At 41.9% G+C, this 18,286-nt stretch overlaps 2 protein-coding genes across 3 annotated transcripts in view; one reads left to right on the top strand and one right to left on the bottom strand.

Annotated features, from left to right (window-relative positions):
- MPHOSPH6 (M-phase phosphoprotein 6) overlaps positions 1 to 18,286 on the top strand; it is a 1,084,238-nt gene that overhangs the window by 106,843 nt on the left and 959,109 nt on the right. The gene's annotated exons all lie outside the window — the stretch shown is intronic.
- Positions 1 to 18,286, bottom strand: part of CDH13 (cadherin 13) — a 1,164,483-nt gene that overhangs the window by 665,548 nt on the left and 480,649 nt on the right. For both annotated transcript variants that reach the window (XM_050775044.1, XM_050775045.1), the window contains one exon: positions 4,139 to 4,255. In XM_050775044.1, the coding sequence (XP_050631001.1) occupies positions 4,139 to 4,255 (117 nt within the window). The remainder of the gene's footprint in view (positions 1 to 4,138; positions 4,256 to 18,286) is intronic.

Here is an 18,286-nt window from a genome sequence, read left to right as displayed (position 1 = left end):
GGAGTAGAAATACCCCAGTTTGTGTCAAAGTATCCCAGTGCCATCCCCTGGGGGTGCTTTAATGCTGACAAAGTATTCCACACCATGTTTTAAAGTTAGCCCATGAGATTACAATCCAGTCACCCACAGGGGTAGCTGGCTTCATAAACAAGCTTCTCTCCCAGCTGCCTTCCCTTTTCTGTGTCTCTCCCTTATTTTATTATGAACATTTCCCCCACCTCTTAAATGAACTGCCTTCATTTGAATTCTTGTCTCAGAGTCCACTTCTAGGGGAAGCCAAAGTAAGACAAACGTCTTTATGCTTTTAAAGCTGCAGAACCTCTTCTTCAAATGGCATTCTATACCGAAGACTAATAAGTAATATTTACACAATTAGAGGTGTCCTGACTTAGAGATTTTTTGGGAGTGTGGTGGTGTTTGGAGGCCAGAGCTCGGCCTCTGTGGTCTTCTTTCCCTTCTCGCCACCTCCCCAGCACTCACTGAAGACACCTACGTCCTCTTCCACAGCTCTGCAGAGCACAGCTTGTCAGCTGTGGTGGAGATGATGAGGATAAGACAGGAGATATAAAGAGTAATATAAATAAATAGAAACAAGCAGGAACAAAAAGGAAAATATGTACCTTCGAAGGCATATAAAGCATGGACAAATAAATAGTGTTTGCAAAGCAGTGCAGTAATTCTACAAAAAACATCTAGAGGTTTCGAAGGCTCTTGCACATTGTCTAGTTAGTAGCCTACCACACTTAGAAAAGCAGTTGCTTGTAGAGAATCTAAGTCGAGATCAAGTATGGGCAACACATAAGGGGCTAAGAAGAGTTGAATCCTCAGTTTGGAAACCAAATTGCCTTTTGAAGCCGTAATAAAAAAAAAAAAAAAAAAATTGCGAAAGAATGTTCCCAATTAGCTACATGCTTATGAACCCATTGAATAGCTCAAGAAAAGAGGCTTGTGAGAAAACCCACCCAAATATACCCAGGAGGAAATTGTGTGTAATTGAAGGAAACTATAGGATGGCTACATAATGTATTGTCTAAATCTGGACATGACAGATTTGGATAACCAGTGTAAACTTGGATTTTCCAGGCAACTGAAATGTGATTGTCCTTACTATAACTAATTAATGGAATTGCAACTGAAGGTATTGTGTACTAGTGGTGGACAGGGGACAAAACCGTATTTCAGGTCAGCCCTCTGTAAACTTGAGTGTGCATCAGAATCACCTAGAAGCTGTGTAAAAACACTGATTCCTGGCTTTAACCCCAGAGTTTCTGGCTCACTGGTTTTGGGGTAGGACATGAAGATATGCATTTCTAGCAAGCTTCCAGGGGATACTTATGTAGCTGGTCCACAATCACTTTTGGAGGATTGCTTAAGACCAGCAGTCCTGCACCCTGGCTGCATATCTGAATCACCTGGGATATTTAACACATCCTCACATGGTTCTCACCCCCACCCTAGTGGAATCAATCTCTGAGGGTGGAGCCCTGACATATGCATTTTAAGTGTCTCTGCTGATTGTGATGCATGCTGAGAGTTGAGAAGCCCAGGATTATCTGAAAGAAAACCGAAACACTGGAATGCAACGTGAGTCTCAGAAACTGTTTGGGAAGAGCTTTGAAGAATTGGGACTCGGGTCCCTTGGCACCTGGCATCTTGGGCTCCTGGGAAACCTGTCTAGAAAAGGATCATCACAGTGGCTAGGGCTGCCCAAGGGAACAGGGCTATCCCTTTGGAGCAGCTCTGCTTCCCTTTATATCATATCCCAGACTCTTGAAAAGATTTTTGCTTAGAGAAAGGCATCTTTGGCACAGTGGGAGTTTAAAATGATAAATATAGTGGTTACCAGGATACTGGATTATCACTTCTTTCAATGTGCAATAAAGATCGATTTTTTTGTTTGTTTGTTTGACACAGAGTCTCACTCTGCCACCCAGGCTGTAGTACAGTGGTATGATCCCGGCTCACTGCAACCTCCACCTCTTGGGTTCAAGTGGTTCTCTTGTCTCAGCTTCCCAAGTAGCTGGGATTACAAGCGTGCCACTACGCTGGCTAATTTTTGTATTTTTAGTTGAGACGGGGTTTCGCCATGTTGGCCAGCATGGTCCTGAACTCCTGACCTTGGTTGATTCTCCTGCCTCAGCCTCCCAACATGCTGGGATTACGGGCGTGAACCATCGCGCCTGTCCAATACTAATTTTTAATAGTCCAAGTCACCTTTGTCCAGATCACCACCAAACTCCCCTCTTAGTGGGTCTCTTTGCTTCCACTCCTCTCTACCGCTCTGCTACCACTAATCATTCTCTACAAGGCAGCCAGGAGGATCTTTCAAAACACACAGTCTCCTGGAGAAATCTTCCAGTGGTCCCCTGCTGCATGCACGATGAAACCCCAACTCCTCATCCAAGGGCAGGCTGGCCTCTCTGACTTCACTCTCACCACTGCCGTCCTTGTTCACTCTCTTGCAGCCACCCAGGCATGTTGCAACTCTACTACATGCTATTCTGTCCCACCTTCAGGCCTTTGCATGTAAACTTACCTCTGCCAAAGATGCTGTTCACCCAGATATTCCTATGACTGTTCCTTTCTCATCCTTCCAGTTTCCCCTCAAACAATACCTTCAAAAAGCCATCACAGTCATCTGTGTAAAGATTCCCTCCTCCCTCTACTCCTTCATCCTGCCATTTGCTCTTTTTTCCTCATCTTCCTGTTCTGATTTTCACAGCATTTGTCATACTCTGCAATGTTCTTCTTTCTGTCTTCCCACTAGCATGTTAGCTCTATTATCTGCTTCTTCACACCCAGCCCCAAGTTTAGAGTCCAGCATACAACATGTACGGTGTACTTAATAAACTAGCAGTTCAAAAGCAAATGCCATTAAGATCATTCATTTAACTAACCACCATTTTTCAAATTCCAGATTCACCAATGTCTGATACAGTAAGTTCCTCTTCAAACGTTTAATTTCTGATTCCCTTCCTCTTTGTTCTCAAGATCAACTTCCTTGTCCCTTCTGCTAAGTTACCTGCTCTGTAAACAACTTCTCCTGATAGTCCCAATCTGTAACTCATATCTCTTCCTCATTTGGAAAGACTCCTCTTTACTCCTGGCTACCCATTCTGTAAACTGCCACTCCTGCCGAAACAGCTCTTCCCACTGAAACTACCCTTCCCGCCTTTGCTGTGCCCTGACATGCCCAAACATGCCTTGTACCACAACGGACAGCCTCTCCCTTCCTGCCTAATTAGCCATATTCAATTTTAAACAGTAACCAATCAGGTCAGTTTAGATTGTGCGGTCCAACTCCAGCCAATGGGGACAGGACACAGAAGCAGGGACTAACCGTGTTAGGGATAAACCCCCCTTCCCTCTTTTGTTCAGTGTGCTCTCTCAGTGACCAGAAGTGCGAGGAGCACCCCACTGTAGAAGTAAATTGTCTTGCTGAGAAAACTCTTTGCCTGAGTGCTGGTTCTTCTTTGCGACACTGAGCACTTGTTTCTAACAACCAAAAAGTACAAACTGCTCAAAATTTGATTCTCCATGTTGATTCTCTTAAAGAGCGTAGAATGTATTGATGAGGCAGTATCAGTATTTTGGCACATTTAATGGTGACTATTTCTTCCTGGAAAAGCTATTGTTCTGATTCATGGGACAGTGTTTTCCACATCTGGTTCTGGATCTGGTTAGGATGATTTTACTCCCTTGATCAGGTTTAGTTTTTGGAAAACTAACCCAGTGATATGCTTGGACCTAGATATTTGAAAAGGAGGATCTCAATGAAGGCCACATATCAACATACCGCCATCCTAGGGGGCCCTATCTGGGGATCACCTGAATATAATCTATAAAAACAATGAGCCTTATTTCTCAATCAATGACATCTTCCTACGTAATTTCAACATCATCTACCATGTTGATCTCCATAATATTCAAAACTGTTATTGGTTCTTTCAAATTTCCTCTTTTGTGTATGAATGATCTTCCAACATTCTTTTTATGACAAAACCATTTGGTCTCTTATCATAGAGGGATGAAGACTAATTCCAGCTTGTCACCAAGACAGTCACACTCAGTCTGCTTCCTGTGCGCTCATTTTTTCATAAAAAACACGTTTTTGTAATTTGTTTTTTGCGTGACTTACCTTGCCAACATCTCTTGGGAAAGGCTGTCTCTGATTCTCTGGAATTAAAATGGGAGATACCACAATGGACCTCTTTTGTCTTGGGACAGGAGAAGTTCTTGCAAATTTAAATATATCCTAAAAGGGAAAACAAAAGGATTGATTAAAATCTCCCATTGAAATGATATATCAGTCTGCTCTGAGATAGAGTTCCTTTGTTGGGAAAGCATACAGCTGTTTGGAAAGTGTTCATTGTATTCCATCAAACCCTATTAGCATTACCCAAGTACAATATTAGAATAATACTAAAGCTGACATTGTTATTCACTATAACTATCATGAAGCTGTTTGAACCCCCAACTTCCAAATCATTCTATTCACAATGACAGTCTTGATTTATGCATCCCTCACTGTTTGCATATTACTGTTCTTAATCTGCCAAGCTACTGGATTACTTGCCTGGTCAGGAATCTGGAGGACTTGCTTAGATATAAAATTTTATTTGATTTATATAGCCTATAAAGAATTGGTTTTATAACAAATCCTAAGTGAAAAGAACAAAGTTAGATGCATCATATTGCCTGACTTCAAATTATACTACAAGGCTATAGTAACCAAAACAGGATGGTACTGATATAAACCTAGATTAATGGAACAGAACAGAGAATCCAGAAATAAAGCCACATACCTACAACCAACTGATCTTCAACAAAGTCAGCAAAAATATATGATAGGGAAATGACACTCCATTCAATAAATGGTGTTGGGCTAAACACCCATATGGAAAATTGGATAATCATATTCCTAAGAGTGAAACTGGACCCATAGCTTTCACTATATACAAAAATTAACACAAGATGAATTAAAGACTTCAACATAAGATCTGAAACTATAAAAATCCTAGAAGAAACCATAGGAAAAACTCTTCTAGACATTGGCCTTGACAAAGAATTTATGGCCTAGTCCTCAAAAGCAAACATTACCAAAAAAAAAAAAAAAAAAAAAGGACAATTTGAACTTAATTAAACTAAAAAGCTTCTGCACAGCAAAAGAAGCAATCAACAGAGTAAGCAGATGACCTAGAGAATGGGAAAAATATTTGTAAAGTATGCATCCAACAAAGGACTATTATCCAGAATTTACAAGGAATTCAAACAGCAAAAATGACCCCATTTAAAAGTGGGCAGGCCAGGCGCAGTGGCTCACACCTGTAATCCCAGCACTTTGGGAGGTCAGGGCAGGCCGATCTCCTGAGGCGAGGAGTTTGAGACCAGCCTGGCCAACATGATGAAACTTGGTCTCAACTAAAAGTACAAAAATTAGCCAGGCATGGTGGCAGGCACTTGCAATCCCAGCTACTTGGGTGGCTGAGGCAGGAGAATTGCTTGAACCCAGGATGCGGACACTGCAGTGAGCCAAGATTATACCACTACACTCCAGCCTGGGCAACAGAACGAGACTCCAACTCAAAACAAACAAAAAAAAGTAGGGCAAACAACATTAACAGACATTCTTCAAAAGGACACATACGAGGGGCCAACAGACATATGAAAAATGCTCAATATCACTAATCTTCAGAGAAATGCAAATTAAAACCACAATGCGATATCATCTTACACCAGTCAGAATGGCTATGATTAAAAAGTCTTAAACAACAAATATTGGTGAGGCTGCAGAGAAAAGAGAATGCTTATATACTGTTGGTAGGAGTGTAAATTAGTACAAACTCTGAAAAATAGTATGATGACTTCTCAAAGAACTGAAAATAAAACTATCATTCAACCCAGCAATCCCACTACGGGGTATATACACAAAGGAAAAGGAATCATTATATCAAAACAATACCTGCACATGTGTGTTCATCATAGCACTATTCACAATAGCAAAGACATGGATTGAACCTAAGTGTCCATCAACAGAAGACTGGATAAAAAAAATGTGGGGCCAGGCGCAGTGGCTCATGCCTGTAATCCCAGCCCTTTGGGAGGCTGAGGTGGGCTGATAACCTGAGGTTGGGAGTTCGAGACCAGCCTGACCAACATGAAGAAACCCTATCTCTACTAAAAATACAAAATTAGCCAGGCGTGGTGGCACATGCTGGTAATCCCTGCAATCCCAGCTACTCAGGAGGCTGAGGCAGGAGAATCGCTTGAACCCAGGAGTCAGAGGTTGCAGTGAGCCGAGATTGCGCCATTGCACTCCAGCCTGGGCAATAAGAGCGAAACTCAGTCTCAAAAAAAGAAAATGTGGGATATATATATATGTGTGTGTATACGTATGTGTGTATATATATTCTTAAATAAATATATATAACATATATCCCACATTTATAGATATATAATATATATATCCCACATTTATATAAATATATATATTTATATAAATAAATATAGATATAAATGTGGGATAAATATTTATATATTATATATTTGTATATAATATATATAAATGCGCATATATGTATATATGTGTATATATTATGTATACATAAATATACACACACAAATAGATACATTTATATATAAATGTGGGATATATATATTATATATATTTATATAAGGATATATACACACATATACACATACACACACACACATATACACACACACACAAGCCATAGAATACTACTCAAACATAAAAAAAAGAATAAAATCATGTCTTTTGCAGCAACATGGATGAAGGAGGAAGACATTATCCAAAGCGAAGTAACTCAAACAGAAAAATGCCGCACATTCTCACTTTTGGGTGGGAGCTCAGCAATGGGTACTTGTGAACATGCACAGTGGAATAAGAGACACTGGGGTCTTCAGAAGGTGGGAGGGTGGGAGGAGGGCGAGAGCTGAAAACATCACCTGTTGGGTACAATGTTCGCTCTTTGGGTGATGGGTTCATTAAAAGGCCACCCTTCCCCACTACACAATGTGTGCATGGAAGAAACCTGCACTCGTACCCCTTGAATATTTTTTTAGATACTCTCCCAATAATAGGGAATTTTGCTCTAGGGTAATGGATAGGCATTTTCAAAATGATTATACTTTGTAAGAGTCTTCAAAAACATTTAGAAAATGAAAAATAAAAAGCAACTCTCTTCATGGGTCACTGCAAGGTCCTTACATTCACAAATGAATAGGGAAAAAGGGACAATCACAAAGTCCCAAACTATGTCAGGCATTATGGAGACTCGTATTCAATGTATTGTCAAAGAACACGTGCTATTATTATGATTAGTGGGGCAACTGTTGGAATGCACTCTCCAAGTAGCATGTCCCAAGTTCAATCATTGGAGTGACACTGTCAGGGTGTTTGCTCTATGTGTAACTCATCTTTTTCATTAAATGTGTTCAAAATGAAAACTTTGTATCATTTTAAATAAAACATTAGTATCACTTTACATAAAAAGAAGGAAAACATAAAAATAAACTTGCTGGAGACCTAATGACACTATCACATTTGAGCCCAAAACTGTTGCCTATGGAAAGTTCTTCATTTTACAGGTAAAAAGGGGCTAGAGCAGTGTTAAAGGGGTGTTAGCACCAAGCTGAGACTTCCTCCTTGATCTCATCAGATGACCGAAAGATAACTGAAAAAGAATATCATTCCCAATACGCAAACTGATCTTATTTAATGCCACATCCTAATTAAAATTCCCTTCTGCATCATCAGAAGTAAACATCTGAAACTTGACAACAGGTTCCTATCAAAATCATGTGATAAATGATAGTTTCATTCCATCTTTGCCCCCAAGACCCCACAAAAGAGTGCGTGTGTGTGTGTGTGTGTGTGTGTGATAGTTTTAAAGGGAAATTTATGTAATAAAATTCAAACAGGAAACAAGATAAGCTAAGGCTCTGAAAGCATCTATAAATAGCCATTCTCTTGATTTTGGTGGGAATATAAATTCATAGCACCCTTGTGAAAAGCAATCAGGCAATATTTATTTATTGAGAGTTTTATGAATGTACATATCCCTTCACTCTGTAATTTTACTCCTAGGAACGCATCCAAATGTTACATTCAAAAGAAGAATAAAACTGTATGAAGGAAGATGTTTAGTGAGACATGATTTATAACGGGCAAACATGAAAAACATCCTAAATGTTCCATAACAGGGACAAAGTTACATTTGGGTTTGTTAGTAGGAGACACTCTTAGGCCATGACCAATAATGCAATTGTGAAGACCATGTTCCAACCACTATTATCATCACTCCATTGCCCTCACCATCACTACCCTAAACTACTATAGTAATGATACAGTAAGCATATGCTGGCCAATGCACTGGGCACTTGGCATGAGTCCCCTCTAATATTTTCATCAGACCTGCCAAGTAAATCTTATCCCTCCTTAATCAATGAAGAAAGTTCAGAGAGGTTGCATACAAACTGCTCCAATTTACCTAGCTAGCACAGAGAATATTTAAGACAAACTATGTAGGAAAATATAGAATAACATATTGAATGCATTCTATTTTCTATATACTATACTCATCACAGAAGAATATTAAAATCTCAATGAAAGAGACTAAGTAAAAGACATTTTAGTCTCTAGGTAGTGAAAAAGACTCAATATGCAGGCAAAGAAAACTGGATTCTGTATAAGACAGTGAGAAGAAAAAGAAAGAATAATATAACAAACAAACAAAAAAGCCAACTACTCAAAACGAACCCAACCCTAAACAAAGAAACAGCATTGGCCGGGCGCGGTGGCTCACGCCTGTAATCCCAGCACTTTGGGAGGCCGAGGCGGGTGGATCACGAGGTCAGGAGTTCAGGACCAGCCTGACTGACAAGGTGAAAATCCATCTCTACTAAAAATACAAAAATTAGCCTGGTGTGGTGGCACGTGCTTGTAATCCCAGCTACTTGGGAGGCTGAGGCGGGAGAATCACTTGAACCTGGGAGATGGAAGTTGCAGTGAGCCGAGATCCTGCCACTGCACTCCAGCCTGGATGACAGAGCGAGACTCTGTCTCAAAAAAAAAAAAAAAAAAAAAAAAAAAGAAAATTACAGTGCATTGTATTTACACAAAACCGGTATTTAACATTGATGAAGATTCTGTTGGTTTATTAAGGGTGGCAAAAATAGGAAATATGTAAACTATGTAATATCTGAATGTCATTCATGATAAAATATATCTTGAGCCTCAGATGAGAGGACAGTCTAGGGAAACACTTTAAAAAGATGTAAAGTTTGTGCAGATGTAAAGGATTAGTGAATGGGCTTCATTCTAGAGCAAACGTAGCCTCAGCTCATGATGACAACTTATGTCTAAATGTGTCCAAAGTAATGACAAAGCATACTGTGTCATCAATAACGAACTTTGCATAGTGAGTCATGAAGTGCTTACTTGTGTTTTCATACCCACAAATGGGTGATATTTGTGTCCTCATGGGTGTCCAGAGTGGTCAGGTCCCTGAGTTCCCATCCTACCTCTGGTGTCCTCTCAGCTCACCAGCTAATCAAGTCCACAGCTGCCAGTCCATTTCCTTGATTCTTACAGCACATCCCAGAAGTATGGCAACCAGCACAATTGTGCTAATCCCTGGATCTAAAGTGACCAAGAAAAGAAGCAGGAGGCTCTGATTCTTGAAAAGCAGCACCTGGAAGGGACAGGGTGGGGTGCTGCTGGAGGAACTGATCGTAGAAAAGCCACCATGTGCATGTCAACTCTCTGGGCCCGCCGTGGTGAAGGAATGAAGATGCAGGAGAGCAGAGATGCCCGCAGGAGGTGTGAGAGGAGAGAATCGGCGGCTATGTCAGCCTCAGAGAGGAGGCCAAACACTGCTCCCCTCGAGGCAGGGCACAGAGGGGTTGAAGGAAATTTTCCCATCTGGAAAGGAAGATAATTTGCCTGTCCTCTAGGTTATCAGAATGAAATGAGAAACTGCATTTGAAAGTGCTGTGCACTCTCTAAAGAACCGCAGAAAAGCGAAGGATGAGTCTTATTAACACCAGGACGGAGGAAGTGAGAAAATGAGGGTGAGCCACTCAGCCCCTATGAGGAGTGAGTAATTCGGCTGTGGGTGGCCTAAGGCCAGATTTGAAACACAGACACATGTAGACACGCAGCCCCTTCCAGCTTTCCAGATTCATGAGATGCGTGCAGATGTCAAATGTTCTCTGTGACATCAAATGCACACACTTATACACATGTGGGTTTACACACACACCAGAATCCATTTGATAGACACACATAACACACACACTCGTGAACAGATGCACATGCAACAGACATGCACCAGCTGCCTAGACCCAAGGACATATGCCCCACACCTTCGCACTTCCAATGTGATGAACACAATCCCCTCAGTCACAGGAACAGACATAGGCACACAGAGGTGTGCAGAGGAGTATGAAGTTCTGGGGCCGCCGCCAACACCAGACCATGTGTGTCTTGTGGGACTTCCCCCACAGCAGTCTCTGGACAGCGATCCACAGCATCTTTAGCCTGGGTGATCCAAGGCCTGCGGCAGCCTCATCCAGCCTTGCTTCCGTCAAAGGGGCAGTGCTGTGTCTTCAGGGAGCCTCACACATGCTGGATTCTATTAGAAGAAGATTGTCATGCCTACGCAAAGATGTCTGGTTTCACGCAGCTAAGCAGGGTCTCATTTTCCTGTCTTAGGGCATTTGAGGTTAAAATCTCATTTGCTTTCCTCCCTGTTTCTCAATCTCAGGGGAAATTGAAAGTGCATTAAAAGCAAGTATGCTATCTGGAAGCACCACATCACTCAGCCCCAAAGTACATGTATCAGAAATAAAAGGGAGACCCCTGAAACAATGAGGGGCAGAGGAGGGGTTGAGGGTAGCAAGGGAGGGTGGAGGCCAAGGGAAACAGGAAGTTAGAAAGGAAAAAAGAACATGAGAAGCAGCGAGAGAGTAGATTCATATTAACTAAATCATTCATTCATTCTTTCATTCATTTCTTCAAAACATATCTATCAAGCCCTTTCTCCCTGCCAGGTATAATCCTAGGCATCTGGGATGGTGTGGTGCCTAAAAGAAGCAAAGCCCTTGCCCTCATGAAGCTTCTATTCTAGAGAGAAAGGGGGCAAACCACAGAAAGAGAAAGAGAAGAACACATGTGGCTCAAGAGAAAAGATCAGCAGGGAGGAGGGCTGGAAGTGCTCAGAGGGAGAGGGTGCTGATGTTTTAGATACGGAGGTGAGAAGGGGTCCACCGAGGAGATGACAGTGGAGAAGGAAGAATGGGCCAAGTGGGCAGGGGGAGGAGGTACTGTCAGCAGCAGGAGCCTACTGGGCATGGTGGAGCTGCAGCATGGCAGCTGCTGGCTTGGGCAAGGTGAGGGCTATGCACACAAGGAGACAGTCAGGGCCTGGTGAAGGGAAGTCAGACCCTGGAGAGGCACACAGGCCACGGAGAGGGCCCTGGCTTTTACTCCGCATGAGGAGTGAGCCATGGAAGGGTTTTGAGCTGAGGAGTCCAGTTGCAATAAAAAATATCATAGCTGCTTTGTGTGGAGAATAGACGTAAAGGGATAAACATAAATAAATTAGTTGGATTTCCTCCTTCTCCCAGGTCGGACCTAGGATAACAAGCTACATTCACTGTAACTCAGTGCTCATTGTCCTACAGTGATTTGCCTGTCCTCTAGGTTATCAGAATGAAATGAGAAACTGCATGTAAAAGTGGTCTGCACTCTCTAAAGAACTTACACTGTCCTACAGAGAACACTCAGGCTCCTCCTACAACGCAAATCTGAGCATTTGATTTGTGGAAAGGGAGAGTTGGAGTCAATTTCTCTGGCGGGAGCCCTTCTCCCTGCAATAGTTTAAAAGGACCATTGAGGTATAATTTATGCACCATGAAATTCACCCGTTTTAAGTGTGTAACACAATGATTATTACAAAATTTACAGAGTTGTGCAATCCCCACCACATCTAATGTTAGAGCATTCCCACCACCCTTAAATGAAACCTCATGCCCATTAGCAGTCATTCCCGCTTTATGACAGCCACTGGCAACCACAAATCTATTTTCTGGCTGTATGTGTTTGTCTTTTCTGGACATTTCACGAAAAGAACCCATGCAATATGTCCCCACAGTATTTCCATGAACTTCACCCTCTTTCATTGTTGATGTGAAGATTAAACAGGTAGGGCTGCAGCGCCATCCAGTGACTGGTCAGGGGTGTGTCAAGGCCAGCCTCCTGGCTTCCAGGTGGGACCATGCTCAGTGGCCACCCCAGCCCGCATCCCTGCCGCCCAGGAAGACTGAAGCCTCCAGGCACCTGCAGTCAGCAACTCCTCCATCAGCCTCCTTCCCTATCCCATCCCCCTGACCTCCCTCTCTGCTAGGTGTGGATAATGAGACCCCCTCCCCAGTTGCCTGGTCTGTTTCCCAGGGGGCCAACCTCTAACACCTGCCAAAGCATGGTGCTCAATGTCGAGACCCAATGGGAAGGGTGTCCCAAAAGTGAAGAACTGCTCACTTTCGTTATGTCTGCCAGACTGGCAATCTACAGCTGGGACTGCACTCCAAGTTTTGTCTGTCCCTGCCCCTTTCCGTCACACCTGGCAAAGGGCATAAAAGCCTTCCCTAACAGCCAGCTGGAGGAAGTGGTGAGATTTGAAAGGAATGATCCTACTTCCTGCACACCTGAACACAAGGCCGGATGCAGCTTGACTCGGGCTGGCCACTTGTTGGAGGATCTCCTATATATGCCGACATTCAAACAGGCAAAGAGTGTCCAGATAATTCGCCTGTCCTCAATCCCTCTTTCTGCCCTCCTGGACCCTGGCTTTGCATCATAGAATAAGTGATAGGGAAAAATAGTAAGAACCTATAAAGAAACCACAAGCCTCTACCATCTTTGTTCCCTCTCCTACCTCCATAAGTTCTGGACAAACTTGTTCGCTAAGAGGAGATATTTTAGCAAGACAAAGCATTGCAGAAGCTGAAATATGTCTTCCTGGCAGTCAGGGAGTTAAAGGAGAACAGTGAAAGGTGAGACTCATGCAGTCAGCCCAGCCCAATTATGCACAGTCTTGTAAGTCAAGGTGAGAAGACTGGATTAGCTTTCAAGGCAATAGGGAGCCTTTGTAGGCTTCATGCAAAGACATGATGCTTTGGATTTGAGTTCAAGGACCTGAGGGTTATTCCACTGAAGGGTTTGAAGCTTATATTCTAGACTCAAGATGACATAACCTGGTTCGTTCTAACCTTCATAACCCTAAGATTTGCCTGGGATGCTAGTCCTGGATTCACCAAGTCTGCCATAGAAAATACCGTCATTTATTGAGTATTTATTACATGCCAGGCACAGTACTAAATATATTATACTATTATCTCACTTAATACATTCAACAACTTGCTGGCAGAACCACCATGGCTGTTCTCCTGAGGTTAAAAGATGTAAGAGACTCATCTCAAGTCATTCATCGCTTTGGCCTCTGTAACTCCAGAACCATCTGCTCTAAAAACACTTTGCTATAAACCTCCCCAGGGTTGCTGCTGGAAACGACCTTTTCAAGGAGGTCCATGCTTGGCTGCAGAGGTCTTTTGACCCATTTACTCAGGTATAACTGGATAATCACATCTTTAACATTTTCCCAGAGAGAACAAATCTCCAGCCCCTGGCTAAAAGGAGCTACCTATACTGCAGGGGGACAGCTTAATTGTCTGCAAATTTTTGCAAATGAATGGAACTGCAGAAGCCAATCTCCAATTTATTCCATTCTTGCAGCTGATCTCATTGTGTAGAAAGTTGCTGGGAGGACAGTTCTGTGCTACTCAATTCACATTTTGTATGCAATCAAATACATGGTTCAGGCAGCTTTGCAGTACCTGGGGCGACATTTAAAGTTTGCTTCATTGCCTCCTGGGGCTGAAGTTTGCCTACTTAAGGAAGAAAAACCCAACAAATATCCAACTTTCGGCAGCAAATTTAAAAGGTTGGAGAGGCAAGATAGAAGCTTACTAAATTTCCATCTATCTATTTTCCCAATATTCTAGAGGACAAATATCAGCAAAACGAAGTCACCCACTGCAGATTTACTGTATAGAATTATGCTGACAATAAAATGTGGTGACATAGAAATTATCTGTTGTTAGTTCTTCATATCGTCTTATGGCAGAGGGTGTTAGGGAACTCATTTTAAAGGGTCAGAGAAGACGATGGTTGGTGATTCATAGGATGGCATCAAGCCAATCTGTTGTTGTAAATTACACCACTCAATGCTTATCAATGGCCCCCATACAACCAAGAGCAATAGGTGCAAGCCATTGTTGCCTTGAGTCTTCATGCATGCATCCTTTTCAGTAGGGACAGCCAGCAATGTCAGAAACAGCATCTCCAGTAATGAAAGGCATACATCAGAGGTGTTGGGGATGGCCAATCTCAAAATTAAAATAAAAAATGCATAGAAGGTCCAATAACAAATCATCTGAATCACCATCTGGGAATCATTACATTACATTCCTAATGTAATGAATATCTCAGTCATTTCCATTGTTACATATGCTTCAGGTGGAAAAGAAATCGCTTTGCCCAAAGAAGTGAGTGGAGAAAAGTAGTAACAAGTTTCATCAGGGGAGTCTGAAATTGGAGTGTTAACTGCAGATGTTTTCTCTCCAGCAGCCAGCGAGATCTTTTGAAAACATTCTTCTCCCCCTCATTAAGCTTACAGGGTATATAGGCTTCCCCTTGGCAAAGGATGAAGCCTCCGGGTTTGCTAGGCCAGGAAGATCCAGCAGGCTTGGCTCCTGACAACGACTCCGACCTCAGGTGCTATCACTGTGCTCCTGGCTCTGCTTCTCAGCTGCACGCACCCTCTTCAGATCCTTCAATTGCAGGTGCTTGTCTGAGGGCTTCTCACCTTGTGACTTCCTTTCTTGTCCCTCCCCTCTTTTGCCTGGTTAACCCCCCACCCATCACTCTACTCTCCACTCAAGCACCACTTCTAGGCTTCCTCAGTCTCTTTTGCTATGAGGATTGGCTGCACTTTGCCTTTTTCCTCTAGAGCCCTGTGTCAGCTTCTGATCACACATTCATTCAGTGCCACTGTGTCATCAGTGCTAGTCTTCCATGCAAGGCTCCCAGCTCCATAAGGGCTGACCCTACATCTTCCTGGTCGCTGCTACGCCCCCTGGTGACTAGCACAAGACAGGCATAGAGCAGGTGTCTAACGAGCACTTAAAATATTACTAAAGAAATTATGAAATAAATATAGGGTTATTGTAAGAATTTGAGTAATCCAGGTAATGGAGTTAGCACAGTAGCTGGTGCAGAGTATTTGCTCCATGATTGTGTCTAATAAATAAGTGAGTAGGAGGTTGGTGATTCCACTTTGATTTCGTCTTTAATAGAGAAATCTCTCTAATACGAGTAAAACTGCCACTCTCAGTTGGATTCTTTTATCCTGGGGTGCTCAATGCTTTGTGAAGTAACCAAATTTAGAAAATTTTTTGAAAATTATCCCTTTTGTTAAACCAAAATCTACCGCAGGGGTGTTGGTTTTGTTTTCTGGAGTTGCACGGACATCCCCCCTTCTTCATACGATAGTGTCAGCTGTCTGAGGTCAATCTGGTGTTGGCTCACGCTCCCTGCTTTTGCGTTCCTTGTAAATTCTGCCCTCCAAACACCACCAGTTCCCAGAATTATCTCTACTAGATGGGGGTTCCACATGTTCTCCTCCTTTATAAGTGCTGTAATTTTTAAGTTGGTCTTAAAGTTCCTTCTCAAATACCCTGAAATTATCCTAATAGCCAAATATGTTCACTACAAAGTTGAGAAATATTTTTTAAAAAATAAAGTGCACAGTGCTCATGATGTTCTGGTAAATAGATATATTGATGCTAAAGAAAAAGGTACAGATATTTTACTGAAAAACAAAAATGTAACTATGTTTGATATTCTTTAAAGTGTTCATGCTTTTCGACTAAGTAATTTAACTTCTAGGAACACAGTGCAGAGAAATAATCAAAATATACACACGTCATACACTCAGACAGGCATTTGCTATAATATTATGAGGAAACTAACAAAAAGGAAGTAAGCACATTATACATCAAGGCGAAGAGACAAAGGGTTAATTACACTTCCTTTTTGGCTATTTCTTCTAACTCCTAACCCACAAACACCTAAAAACACATGAAGCCCTCCAAATAGAAAAATACCACATGTGTATACACACACCACATAGAAACACAAATATCTAATCACCAAGAACTTCCTCTCTCTTTTTCTCTCTGTCTTTCTGTGTCTCTGTTCCGTCTCCCTCTCAAATCCTGTTTGCATGCTTTAGGATAGGTGGAATCCACAGACAGGGGAAGCCTGGATCCCTGAATGTCTTCACCCAGTGCAGTTCCCTGCCAACGGGATTTGTTTGTTGTTAACTGCTTGTTTGCTAGAGTAATTAGCCTGCTCTAACTGATACATAGACCAAATACACAATGATTGCATGTGTGAATAAATGAAAGAAAAATTAATTAAATAAGACACCAAGGTATAGAAATCAAAAAGGAAACCCAGAGGGAGGAAAAATGAAAAAGTAAAGCAAAGCGGAGAGTTCTAAAATTACTGTTTCCAAAAATGGAACAAAGCCCTAGAACTCTGGAAACTTTTTTCTCCAAAGTTTTACTAAAATTAAGTGTGTATAAGAAAATTTGTGCACATATTGATATTTAAGGAATAAGAGTTATTCACTTCCTTGATATAGTGGCTTAGCTCTAAATATGCATTTAACATGCATGAGATCCAGGAAAATAGGACTGAATGCTTCATCAGGGAGAAGTTCATATAGTTTATTTCTCTTTCTCTTTAGGCTTTTGATATTCCATAAAATGATGAAACTATGAAATAGAGAGAAGGAGTTATTTTTATGAATTCTTGTTGAAGTCAAGTTATGATGATCTACTGATATGATCCTAGGTTTTTACGATGGCTACAGCAAGTGCTTCCCTGCGTCCCATCTCAACTCCATTCTCCAATCCACTGCCCGAGTGCTCTGACCAAACATAAATGTAAGTATGACACTCCCTTATGTTAAGTCATTCACATGCTCTAGTGGAGACTCTAACTGTCCTACTGCACCATGATCTGCTCTCCCGAACAGTCAGCAACTCTCTCCCATGTCATCTACACCACAACCTCACGATCGACTTGCAAATCCTCAAACACATCATGCTTTCACTCACGATCCTTCTTTGCTTCCTCCATTTGGCAAACACATCAACATTATTTATGCTTTAGTCTAAATGTCACCTCTCCCAGGAAGTCTTCCCTGACTCTCTACTTTAAGTGCAATCACCTTATTTTCTCTCTAGATTCTCACTGCACACTGGACGTTCTTCTATCACGGCACTATCCAATGATATTATATCAATAGAAGTTAGGGATTTTTTTACTCTGCTCCTCTCAAGATCATAAGCACATTGAAGGCAAATTTTATTCCATGTCATTTCTGTTTTTGCCATTAAAAGCAATGGCAAAATCCGCCATGACTTTTGCAACAACCTCATACGTACGTTTAGGAGTTAATTTATCCAGCCAACAGATATTTACTGACTATTTTCCACTGACCAGGCATTGTGGTGGTTGCTGAGTAACAAGAAAACAGGAAAAGTCCAAGTCTAACCCAAGGTCCCAGGGTTTTGGGGGTATGCCCCAGGTTCCGAAGGTTTTGGGGTATGCACTGTGAAGAAGTAGCCACTTGTAACTGTTTGCACCTTGGTTTTTGTTGTTTCAAAAATTTCAGAAAGAAGCCCAACCCTGTCAAAACAAAAGCTAGTTGGATCCAGAGATGTCTGAATTGGAGATGAACTTTGGTTATCTATCTATATTACCATACTACAAACCGCACCCCGGGAGGAGCTTATTCACCACTGCTTACACATGAGTGAGTAATGTAGAGACAGTAAGTATGTAGAAGTATGTAGCAGCATGATCGGTGAATGAGCTTGTGCTGCCTTTATTCCACCTCTACATACAGTGACTCAGCTCACCAGCCCAATAAAAGCCCCGTTTTCATTTGTGTTCTGGGAGGCACCGCTTCGGGAACTCTCTCCAGTGCTTTTCCTCATTGCAAGACATAAAATCCCTTGTTAAATCCTCCTTGGTCGTGGTTATTGGATTGTCACCTAGCAAGTGACCAAAACCAGCTGTTGTGTGGTTAACACAAGCTACCCTGTAGCTTTTCATTTTGAAAGACAG

Source organism: Macaca thibetana, chromosome 20 (assembly GCF_024542745.1).
Source record: "Macaca thibetana thibetana isolate TM-01 chromosome 20, ASM2454274v1, whole genome shotgun sequence".
In the NCBI taxonomy this organism is placed as follows: domain Eukaryota; kingdom Metazoa; phylum Chordata; class Mammalia; order Primates; family Cercopithecidae; genus Macaca; species Macaca thibetana.
This window is presented reverse-complemented; position numbering and strand designations above follow the sequence as displayed.